The following is a 13,266-nucleotide window of genomic DNA, read 5'->3' as shown; positions in this document are numbered from 1 at the left end:
ATATAATTATATTTTTTAACATCCATTTCACTTCATATATATATAATTATATTTTTTAACATCCACCATTTCACTTCATTACAGTTATCTTTTGTAATTACATATGTAATTACAAAAGATAACTGTATATATCAGGTGTAGCCAAACTTTTATCTCTTAGGGGCTACTTTTTCGGTAAAATATAGTCTGTGGGTGACTATGAATATGGGCAAACAATTTTAGGATTTTTCAAATTTTTCATAGATATTTTAATAAATAATTAACAAGAATTTCAACTAAAAAAATATTATGGCAAATAAAGAAAACAAGTAATTATATTTTTTTATTTTATGAAGCACAATAATATTTATTAAATTTAAAAAATTACAATGTAAAGAAATAAATACACAAAAAAATTTTAGCAAATAAAGAAAAAAATGTTAATTATAATTTTTTTATTTTTTGAGATGAAATACTTATTAACTTAAAAAAAAATACACTGTGAATAAGCAAATGAATAAAAATGTTTAATTGGACGAAATCTGACATTGCATAAGTGCAGCAAGTTTTTCAAAATTTGGCGATTGCCATTTAGGTTAATGTGAGCCTAGGTATACAAAATGGCGGCGCTTCCGGTCGCCAATAACCTAAACGTGCTTATATTTAAACTTTTTTAAAACTAAAACATTTTTAAAACGTAAATTTGCTACTTACTTTTTCCCCTGCTTTTGGTTACTTTTTCTACTCTTGGACCAGAAACGAAAAATAAAAAAGTCACCATACTACCTATAAATTCAATCGATGCATGGACGAAGTGAATTACGAGATTCTATACGTCAGTGGTTTGAACAAAATTTGCCTGTATTGTACATAAATTTTACTCCTCTTAGGAACTGCAGTCTTACGATTCACATCTCTCGCCTTTTCATCTACGATAGGCAGCATCTCCATAGAGGGTGCACCTGCAATCCACGGCCACCTAGCCTTCCATGTGTCATTCACGTTGACTTTCGGGTCGGAAATCACTATTACATATCCTTGGTTATGACAAATTTAACTCGTTTAACACATTTGCACACTTTAAACTCACAATTGAACCACATATAAACCCTTTACAAAATTTTTACCTCACTTACACAATGTTAACACACCTTTAATACACTTTTATGACATTTAACATGCATTAAACACATTAAGGACACGTTTAACATGCATTGAACACATTAAGGACACGTTTAACATGTTAATTACCATTGATAAACTTTCCTCCTCGATAACTTTAGACTTTGAGTAAATTGTACAAACTTTAAAAAAACATACACTTTTAAAAATTTAACAACGTGCATAATCTGTCTACATCGTAACCAAAATTCGAAACTCACATTATTCCTCATGTTTCCTGAATGGAATTTTTTGATGGATATTTGCATATGAAGGCATCATTACTATCAGCGCCATCTACATTTCTTTTCTAAAAACACTTGCCATCGAGGTTACCGGAAGCGCTGCCATTTTATATACCTAGGCTCACATTAACCGCCATTTATATGCGCATGTGTTGCGACTACAATTAATTTAAAAGTTAACATTCATTTGCATTGTTCATCGGGATAAATACAAACAGTATGGGTATGTTGCACAGACAGTCTATTATTGTAAGAATAAATTATCGAATTAAGATTTTTAAACATTAATTTAAGTGAAAGCAAATTCACCTTTAGCTTCGCAGGCTACTTTCAAAACCTTTGCGGTCGACCAGTCGATTGCGGTCTATGTGTTGGCCACCCCTGGTATATATGCTATATAACTATATATATAATTTTATGATAACTTTTATTCCATTATACTTTAATAGATACACAATACTATTATAATATTGATTTTATGTGTCCTATAATAATCAATATTTTCTGAGTAAAAAAATGTTTTATTATGTATTATGAAAAATTTGTTGCATTTGTATTATTTAATATAAATTGCTAACAAATTGTTCACATTTTATTCAATAATATAATTATTTGATAGAAATGGATGCTTTCTATATATAGGAAGAAATTTTTCTTTTATCTTGCATGTAATGTATGAAATTGGGCATTAAACATTGTATTTTTTAGTCTAATTTAATGTATAATACAATGAATGAAAAATGAAAATTTTATATTTTACATTAGTTTTGTGCATTATATATATTTCAGTTTATTTGAAAACCTAGCGAAACGATTGTCAAGAATAATGTATCAATTTAGAACTAGTAATGAAAGTGCTAGGATTGATATAGATGATAATTTCTCAACAGATTTGGTATGTGCTGTTTTTATAATTTAAGATTTTATTTTATTAATACTTTTATTAAATGGGAATTTTTTTAAAATTAATATTATCAACTTGTTGCTGAATTTATTCATCAAGAAATTATTTTCATATGCACTTATATGATTATATTTCTCTCAAATCAGTTAATGAATATATTACTAATTATGCTTTCTAAAGTACATATTTTTATTGAAGTTAAATTTGTTCTTCATCAATGCAGATAACAAGAAATAAGAATTTCTTTCCTAATACTACAGACTGTGGAAAATAAAAAAATATTAATTTCTGAAGCCAATTGTTACATTAAGCATATTATCAGTCTTAAACATGTAACTTTCAAGAAAAATATTTAGTATTTTATTATTTTTAAAATTATGATATCAGAAGGCAATTTTATATTAATTTTCAGTACAAGAACTGATAAATTCTATTCATTAATTTATTTTCTAAAAGCTGATGCACATGGACAACAAAATTAATGTTGCCTTAAACATTGAACATCAAATTTTTATAACTTTAAAGATCATCATAATAAAATAAAAAGTTTGTTTAAATTAGTACAATATTCTTCACCTTTTATAATGGAGCAAACAATATTCTTCACCTTTTATAATGGAGCAAAATGATAGAATAGAAATACATTCAACGAACACATGCTATACTGCATTCAAATAGTTAGATATACAATATTCAATATTTAAATAAGTAAATAAACAACAACCACTGATCAAACTGTAATAACCTGGTGCCACAATAATAAAGTTTACACCTACCTGGAAAAAATACAAAAAAGTAAGTATTATGCATAAGGATAAGCAACAGGTTGTCACAGTCTTCCACTATTTTAATTATCAAGGTCAAAAAAGATGGTTGATGGGAATAGTTGTTGACATTCAATGTTGCTTTTATTTTGTTTCTTAAGATGCCCTGACTAGTTTCTTTAAGTTAATTGTCATATTGGCCTCATAATTAACTGTCCTATAAATAGAACACTGGGCAGATACAATATCTCATCAATATTCACAGGTGAATTACAAGTGATGAAACAAGTCTGCTAATGTTCTTGTTTCTAAACTTTTTTATTTTATTTTACAGTAATATAAAAACAAACTTTATATAGTAAAAAAAACAAAGAAAGTTAATTATTCTGTAGAGAAATTACCTTTTCAGAACATTATCTCTCTCAAAACAGTTTGAACACAATGTCACATCACATTTTTTACAATATATGAGAGGTTTACTTTTACAATTTTTATATTGGCATCTCCTTCATGAAATGGTATTTACTGCAAACCTTATTTCTGGAAGTATGTAATTATGTTTCTGATATCTTGGATGTAGAAGGTGATTGATACTATCTTTTCTATTTTCCTGTAAATCTGTAAAGCATTGACCACAGCCATATCAATCATTATCATCATCAGACACCGGTATCACTTTTTTCCTCTTATTGGTTTTGAATGCTTTAAGAGCCAGTCATCACTTTCCCCATGCATTTGTTGTAATTGAATAATATTCATGGCTGATTACACTCAAATATTTCATTTGGCACCATAATTTCAAAATGTCCTGGGTCATCCCAAACATCAATTTCATCAATTTCAATTTCATCGTTGTCAGTAAGTTCCTCAACACCTGTGGGATTGCAGCTAATTCAGCTTCCAATTCTTCAGAAAATAAGTAATCAACAGCATTGTCCAAATTTACAAACACCCTTCTATTTATTTTCTGCAAAATTGAAAGATAATCTAAAACTTATATTGTTGTAGGTGTTGTGTTTCATCCTATACATAGGATGCTAAGTTTGAGTGTAAATAAAATAAACTGAATATTTGTGTACCATAATGACCATTTACAAGTATTATTATTACATTACCAATAACATATAGTGGAAAAACCATACTTACCAGATATTTAATTATTATTTAACTGTGAGGGACTTCATATTTTCTGCAATTTTTAATTCATTTACAAGCATTTTAATTTTTGACTTTAATTTTTAATATTGTTAAAGTTCTAATTTCAAGGTTTTTAATTACAAATTATAGTTTTACATCTAAAAATGTCTTAAAAATTTTTTCAAATATATAGAAGGAATTTTGAAGAAACTTGAAGCATATTCAGCTATATTATTTTTGCTGTCATTATTTCATTGTAAATATATTGATTGTCGCCAGTTGTCTTTTGTGTTTTAGCCCTTAAAAAATCTAGAATTTTTACTTTTTTTCAATCACTAGAAGTCTTTAAATTAAATTTGAACTTATCTCATCTACTAGTTCTTTATCAATTAACAGGACTTATTATACTTGATTTATGGATGGAGCAATTAGGTCTTACAGATCAGAAATAATAATGTTTATTTAAATCACCTGAACACATACACTTTAACATTGTCCCTCATCAGCAGGCATTTAAAAGACATTTTCTGCAATTAAAATAAATTTTGTTACAATCATAAATAAACATAAAATTCTTACAAATTCTGGGTTTTTAAACACATTCCTAGTTCCAAGCATATTCAAAATCAATATTAACCAAACAATTCCATATGTAATCCTGTTTTTTAAAACATAAATGATTAAATTAAATAAATTTATTGGTTTACAACTTACACTGAAAACTTACATCATTGATTGTTCACATTCACTTAAATTTCACCCCAATCCATTCCAATCCTTACTTTTATACATCTCCCCTCTCTTCCGCAAATAATTCCTCTCCATGATTGGTGTATCTCTCTTCCAGTATTGTTATTTATTCTATCCGTTTGTTTAATTATATTGATGTGTTCATATAATTGTCTTTTATAATTATTTTCCTCTTTTTTCTGTATTATCACTGTATTCAAATCAATTTCGCAACCTTCTGAATTACAGTGTTCAGCCACTGCTGAATTTGCTTATTTTCCCCTAATTGCTTGAATATGTTCACTTAATTTTATTTTTAATTTTCATTTTGTTTCACCAATATGTTTTTTTTTTTTTTTTGGTTACAACTATCAATTAAATGAATACACCACACCTTTTTCTTCTGTTATGTCATATTTTTTTTTGTTTCTATAATACAGATATTTTTTAGTTGAATTTATTTTTTCCAGTATTAAATTAATTCTACTTCTTACTACTTTTTAAATTCTTTCAAATAACTTTGGAACATACCTTAATTTAACAAATTTTTTCTCTTTATCCATTAATTTTAATTGTTTATCATCATTTTCTAATTTTCCTATACATTTATTCAGTAAGTATTTTGGTTAAGCCAGAATATCACCAACTGCCGTAAGTAATTGGGCTAACTTTTGGATATATACGATTAAAGATTATAAATAAATTTATTTATAATCCTAATCGTATATATCCAAAAGTTAGCCCGATTACTTACAGCAGTTGGTGATGTTTTGGCTTAATGTTATCGGGTTTAGTGAGTGTTTATTTGTATTTTGGTTAATCATTTAAAATAAACATTTTAATTATTTCTTCTTCTTGTTTTTGTGTTTCAGTCTTGCTTGTCCTTTGTCTTATTTTATTCATATACATTTTAAATATGTTATATTTCATACTAACGAGAATGACTGATTTGTAATTAATTATTTTGGGAATTTGTATAGGTTTATATAGAAATAGAAAAATTAATCACTAGTAGTCTGTTTCTGGCCTTCTATATTAGCACAGAAAAAAAAACTATAGCACATTCCTTCATTGATTTAAATCCCTTAGCACTTTTATGGTTAAACATATAACTGTGATCAGACATTGCATGAAAATAAAATGCTATTTTGTCTGCATTGTAGATATTCCTTGCTGAATATTCAGCAATGCAATTTTGGCTGTTCTGGCTTTATCCATAATTCAGCTAATGCATAATCAGAACTTCTCATTATGAGTGCATCTGTACACAATGTTCTCTCATTTTCTCCACTGGTTGAACCATCTACTGCTTGCAATAAAATCTTTCTTTTTCACATTTTTAGCTAATTCTTCTGCTTTATGTTGCATTAGCAACCCATTAATAGGTGCATTTATTCACAAACATTACTAAAGCAAAGCTTCAAAGCTAATTCAGCTTCATTTACTTTTTTTGATTGAATTTCTTTTGTGAATCATCCACTTGCTTTTTTTCCCCTAACATTTCAAAATCTTGTACATAATTGGCTATGGAATTTTTAACTGTGCAGAAGCATTGCATTGACTCATTTTTGGCAACTTATCTTAGCATTCCAAAATTTTGTTTATTTTTAAAGAACAAATCTTTGAATTTTTTATTTTTTTCTGCCATTATGCTAAGGGGTATAGTACAGTACTATACTTTAAGTAAATAATAATGAAGATTGATCTTCAACAACAGGAAACAGCTAACCTATGAAAAAAGTAACAAGTATTATAAATTGAAATTTAAACTATAGCACTGTATACAGTATTGAGTGCAAGATAAAATAAATGTTTAACCTACTAAGAGTAAACATCTTATTTGATTGGATGATTTAAGTTGATTTATGTTAATGTTTTTATTGGGATGATGCAGCTTGTAATTAACTGTTTTCTGTTTTGTCAATTGATCATTATTAATCTAAGTAAATTCAAACTTATCATTAGTAACATAATGATAATTATGAGTGAATTTCTGATTACATTAAGTGAAAGTTTTGTAATGTTGTTTAATTTTTTATATTTTGGAACACACAAATATAATATACAAATCAATTATTATATATTATATTTTCAGATGCAAGATCTTTCTATTTTAGAGGAAGTATTACGTATGGTGTTAGAAATCTTAAATTCTTGTTTAACTGCTCAACTTGCACATAATCCAAATCTTCTGTATACTTTATTATATAAACGTCATGTGTTTGAAATTTTTCGTACTCATCCAACTTTTCAAGATATCATTCAAAATATAGATACAGTATGTGTTTTTATTAAACTTAAAATCTTAGTACTTAATATACTGCTTGGAATATAAAAAAGACAAATATATTTTTTTGAATTTTTAATGTAGGAAAAGAAAGCATAAAAAGTAAATTTTAAATGTTATTTTTCTGTTTCAGGTTTTAGTATTCTTTTCATCAAAACTAGAAACAGCTGATAAAAATTTATCAGTAGCTGAAGTTTCTGAAATTATAAAACAGGCTACTTTACAATGGCCTTGTGATAAATTAAAAGTAAGAATTATACTTATTTTGAGTTTTTATTTAATATTAGCTGCTAAACACAAGTAGAAAGTTCATTCAAAGCCTAAACAAGTTTTTTGTTGAATAAATACTTCTTAAAAGAAATTAATATTTTTCATTCAACAAAAAAAATTTTGAAAAATTACTCATTTTCAAAAATTTAATTTCTTGAAATTCACAAATGTTAACTCAAGATATTCATGAGCTAATACCTATTGAAGTATATCGTAGGCATGTAGTAGAGAGAATGTGATTTTGCTTCTACTTTCATTAGCTGTTACATAAAATATTGCTATACTAATGAAATATAACAGTAAAAAAAGGCAATCTTCTATTAAAAATGAACTGTTTTGGCTACATATGATTATGAAATCATAGTTGATCAAAAATGATTTTATAAATCTGTTCCTATTTGACAGAATCTTTTGAATTATTTTTACATTTAAATATAATATTATTTAGAATGTTTGTTTTTTTAATCTTATGTATTTTATTAACAAAAATTTTTGTTTGAGGAATAGTTAGCTTTGATGATTCATAATTTTGAAATTAGTTACAATATATGGAACCTAATGTAGTTATCATGTTAAAAACCAAAATGTTAAATTTATGCAAAAATTATAAAAAATTAGACATAATAAAATCAGAATAAAATTAACATTATCAGGGCTGTAGTAGATGATATGTAATGGTATTTCATATATCCTGTCTTTTTTCCTAGAAATATCATATATGTCTAGGAGTATGCTTTATTTATGTCATCAGAAGATTATACTTTCCTGATTATGTATATAATCAGTAAAGAATAAATTTAAATTTCAATTAACTATACAAACACTTTTATTTTTTTTATAAGTCTGTACTTTTTTTTTGTTATATATTCTGGCGAATGGATGTCATAGAGACTAGTATGTACACAAACGTTATATCTCTTCAATATCTGTTTTTTTTTAAAAGGAACTAAGACCATTAAGTCAACTTTAACAACCTTTAATGCTATGCATTTTGGATGGGAAAAAACATCTCTCTTTGGGCTTTTTTTTTTTTTACAGTGAACCAGTTCATTTTATTGCTTTATTGATTATGCACATACAAATTATCATCTGACACCACTTCACTTACAACTTACTACAGTATACAGTAGCCAGAATATGTAACAAGATTATACATTGCTTCCATAACAGTTATTTGAAATCTTTTTTCTAATATTAATTTAAATGTTGAAGGAAAATATTCCAAAGTTAAATTGTAAAGTATCTTATTCTGTTTGTTTGTTTGTTTGATGCTAAAGATGGCCAAAATTAGTCAAAAATTTTTCATATCTACTATATAAAGCTGAAAAAATGGGCAGTCTCTTTCTATCACGGTATGCCAAAAATGGCCACGAGGGGCACCCTAGCTATTATTTAAATTAACAATATAAATTATTTTATATTGTTAATTTAACACGTTGACTGCCACGTGAGTTTTCAGGATTTCGGTGTAAAATGCCACCTTAATTTAATTATATTATATTATTAAAAACTCTAATCAGAGTACATTTTAATAATCAAAAAGCATATAGAATGCGTTTAAAAAAAAAAAAAAAAGATTTTACGAATTATCTCGTAGTTGGCTTATGTAACAGAAAGCTCTTCCCTAAAGCCAAACTACAAGTTAATTCGTGCACAGACACGATTTGTCCTGTCACTTTGCTACAGCCAATCAGAGATGTGTGCCTAAATTTGTTAGTAATAAATCAGATACAGGTACTCCTCACTTTACGACCAAGTTCCGTTCCGACGACTACATCATTAAGCGAATTGGTCGATAAGCGAGGAGCTTGCGTCAGGAATATAGGATCATTGTAAAATTATACAAATTATGCAACAAACTTCAAATTTATTCATAAAAAGACTATTATAGTACGCTATTAGCCTATTATAGTACTATAAGACTATTATAGTACGCTTAGTGCACATGTCACCATCCGTCACTGACCAACACTCAAGCTGAGAAAGGGGATTCCCCGAATTGCAGGTCAAAACTTGATTGGTCGTAAGTGCGAGTGGTCGTTAAGCAGATAGGTCGTAAAGTGAGGAGTACCTGTATAGAGTTGAGCACATCACATTTACGTCTTTTTTGAGTGTGTTATTTTTTTTACTTATTTTTATAATCAAATTATAGGTACCTCAATATGAATAAGAAAAGTCCACTGACTAGAATGTTCAATGAAACAGAATATAATTTGAGATTACAATCATGGAATCTCTGGCATTGATTGATCAGATCAAATGCTATTGTACTGCACAGCTCTAAGAAAGACTATTAGATGGCCCAAAAAGGTTGCATTACATATTATAGAGATATATATACACAATGTGCACAAACTCTTTTAAAAAGCAACTTCTTCTAAAATAAAACTTATAAAGTTTAGAGAAGCATTCATCGAAGCATTGATTGGAAAAGAGATTCAACCAATTTTTAAAAAAATTAGATTGCAAGAGCTTCACTACTTACAGAGTATCCTACCTACTGAAAAAAAACAGCCTCCGACAAAGCCATGTCAAATTTGTACCAAAGCTAAAAAAATGCCGAGAAATGCGTTATTTCTGTCCCATCTGTCCAGAGAAGCCAGCTCTTTGCATGGAAGATTGTTTCAAAAATTATCACAAACAATAAAAATATTGTTTTGCTTTTGATTTTGAATGAACTTTCCAGGATTATATTTTCTGTTAATTTATTAATAAATGTTCTGTTCATGTAAGCCAAACTTGATTTTCTGTTCTTGCCCCTGAGGCTATCTATTCATATTTACACTGATATACTACGAATTACATCATAGCTGCACAAATATGGCAAGGAAACAAACTACAATATAACTCGTAGGTGGCATCCTAGGCAGTAACGTAAAATACGAGTCATCTTGTAGTTGGCAGTAAATGTGTTAACAGTATATTTTTACAGTATAATACTCAGTATATTATTATTTTTATTTGTAATTTAGTATGCCCCAATGCCTGCATCAGGCCTTTCAACTTGTTAAATACATTTTTTGTTAACTTGAAAATAAGATTTTTTAAATTAATATTTTAATAATAATAATGTAAAATATTAATGTAATTATTTAAATTGTTATGCTTTAGTGATTTTTAAATGTATTATAAAGATTGGAATATTTATAAAATTTAAATAATGTTGTTATATTCACTTTGTAATATTGAAATTGCCTTTGCTATATTAAATTAAAAAGCACATTAAACAACTTTTAGAAATTTTTATCATTATCAGATACTCTAAATTTTGAGAGAGAGATTTGAGGATTTCAGTTATATTGAATAATAATCAGATTTAGAACAAAAAAGGACATATTTTAATTTGAATTACTTCATGTAGATAAATGATACAGTATAATAAATTAGAGATCTAAAAAATTAAATTTTGATTAAGAATTGAGAAAATATACTTTGTCTTGTTTAAGATTTACTTTATGAATTTAGATTGTGTTTTATGTTCAAAAACATAGTGCCAACATTTACTTGTTCAAATAATATAGAAATGTTGAATTGGTTATATGGATAGTTGAACGTGGTATTGAATGTTTGATCAATGTTCAAATAAGTTGCTGTTAGTAACTGAACTAGATGGACAATATTTTTCATTGTGTTGTAAGACATTCAATTTACTTTTGCATACAAATTAATAAGAAATGGATAATCCATTTCTTATTTGGTAAATATAATCTCTTAATTGATATCTCTTACTCATAATTTCCCTATATGTAACAAATAGTGAAGAACTTTGTATAGCAATACAGCTTATAGAGAAGACTACTCATTGATTTTAGGATATTTTTGATTTTTAACTGTTTTTGGGATCAGTCAATATTAAAGTTCTTTATCAATACCACAGTTATTGATTAAATATCCAGATTTTAAGTTGTTTGTTTTACTTGTCAGCAACTTCCAAGATGACCATTCTTATCTAGATGAGGGCATTCACTGAGCATATTCATATTAATTAGACCTAATTCATATTAGTCTAGAGAGTTTTTATAGAGTATTAAAATATAGATTTTATCTAAAAGTTTGATTACTATTTTAATTTAAATAAAGAGATCATTACAGATGCAAGTTTGTTTATTGTTTACGAGAGATTTTAGATTTAAGAAAATGATGAATATATTTTCTTTAATATTTTGGTGGATTTTATTAAATTTGTGTTGTGATTATTGTACTTTATATATATAAAATAATAAGATTTAAAATCATCACAACACTTTTCTGTCATGAAAAAAACAAAATAGAAACAGTGGTACTGGGAATCATCACAAAATTTTTGAACAAGTGAGAGAAGCAAAGGCGAGTGGGCCAAGCAAAGCAGGGTAATGGGGTGGGCCAAGAGAAGAGCAAAGATAATAGTGTGATAGTGATAGTGTGCGAAAGAAATGGCGTACCCAGGGGTGTTGCCAATAAGAAAGGGGGGTGATAGAGAGGGTGAGAGAAGGATGGGGGAAGGGAATGGGATGGGGAGAAAAAAGGGGGGAAAGAATAGAACAGTAGAGCGATACGCAGGGACCAATTGGATGGGATTCTGAAAATAAAGAGTGGTGCTAGCAGTACAAATAAGCGTGTAGTAGACAGAGAAGAGTACGCTCTGAAAAGTAACAGTTGTACAGTAAAAAACAGATGTCCGCCCACTAAAAAACAGGATTGATAAGCTGGGGCAGATTGGAGCAGGACACAAAGGGGCTAGCCCTTATAATGTAAGCAGTAATAAGTCCGACAACTAGACTATCATTCTGGGTCCGTTGTAAAAGTTCATTAATGGAAGATGCTTACAGAAGTTTTTTAGTCCATGGAAAATCCGTGCTGAGGAGAGGAGGACACTGAAGTTACAAGGCCAATGATGACCTTCCGCTTGCACTACGTTACGCAGATTTCCGCGGTAGGAGGTGTACTTAGGGCAGGTGAATAAAACGTGGAATGGATCCTCTTCTTCTACGATGTCACAATTGCACTTACCGTTTCCTTTCTTGAGGAAACGATTAAGGTACGCCCGGAAGTTCCCATGCGCCGTCATAAGCTGAGTGATGGCATGGTTGGTGTGGAAGAAGGATAAGTTAAGACGTGTGCTGACACTTGGGAGAAATTTGTACGTGTGCCGGCCGGTGGTGCCTGTATCCCACTCTTTTTGCCAGATGGTAGTGAGTAGTTCGTGCAGTTCTCTGCGAAGAGTAGAGAGAGGAATGGCCTCATAAGCATAGGAGTCAGCTATCTTGTGGGCATTCTTAGCCAGCCTGTCGGCCCTTTCATTACCAGGATTCCCAGAGTGACTCTGAACCCAATAGAAATTGATGTTGGCTGAGTTATTGATTTCATTAAGGAGGTTAAGACTTTTGTCAACGATGGGCAGTTTTTGGTTCCGATTCTTTATCTGATGGAGTGCCACACGACTGTCTGTAATGATGTTGACAGTTTTTCCCGAAAAGCAAGAGATATTTTGATTGATATGCTTCAGCGTGGCAAGGATGGCCAGGGATTCCGCCTGGTTGTTAGAGCATTGATTACGCAGGCGAAGAGCAGTTTGCCAATGATGTTTCTTAGTGCTATCGACCAGGCAAGCAGAGGCGCCCACAGCATCCCAGGTTTTTGAGCCGTCAGTGAAGAAATTTACTCCAGTAAGTGAGGGTGGTAAATTAAAGTTAATCCTATTGGTGGGAGAAATTGCAGGGTGGAGCCGGTTAATATTGCAGTTGAGGTCAATCCCGTAGTTAGAAATGTCATTAATCAATTTGTTGAAGGAGTCGGGGAGATGCATTTTGG

General features: G+C 29.1%; 1 protein-coding gene across 2 annotated transcripts in view; it reads left to right on the top strand.

Moving 5' to 3' along the window:
• LOC136989053 (dymeclin) overlaps positions 1-13,266 on the top strand; it is an 88,158-nt gene that overhangs the window by 66,647 nt on the left and 8,245 nt on the right. For both annotated transcript variants that reach the window (XM_067287139.1, XM_067287138.1), the window contains exons 13-15: positions 2,175-2,280; positions 7,015-7,197; positions 7,340-7,453. In XM_067287139.1, coding sequence (XP_067143240.1) covers positions 2,175-2,280; positions 7,015-7,197; positions 7,340-7,453 — 403 coding nt within the window. The remainder of the gene's footprint in view (positions 1-2,174; positions 2,281-7,014; positions 7,198-7,339; positions 7,454-13,266) is intronic.

Source organism: Centruroides vittatus, unplaced genomic scaffold, assembly GCF_030686945.1.
Source record: "Centruroides vittatus isolate TY-2023 unplaced genomic scaffold, ASM3068694v2 scaffold_435, whole genome shotgun sequence".
NCBI classification, from domain to species: domain Eukaryota; kingdom Metazoa; phylum Arthropoda; class Arachnida; order Scorpiones; family Buthidae; genus Centruroides; species Centruroides vittatus.
This window is presented reverse-complemented; position numbering and strand designations above follow the sequence as displayed.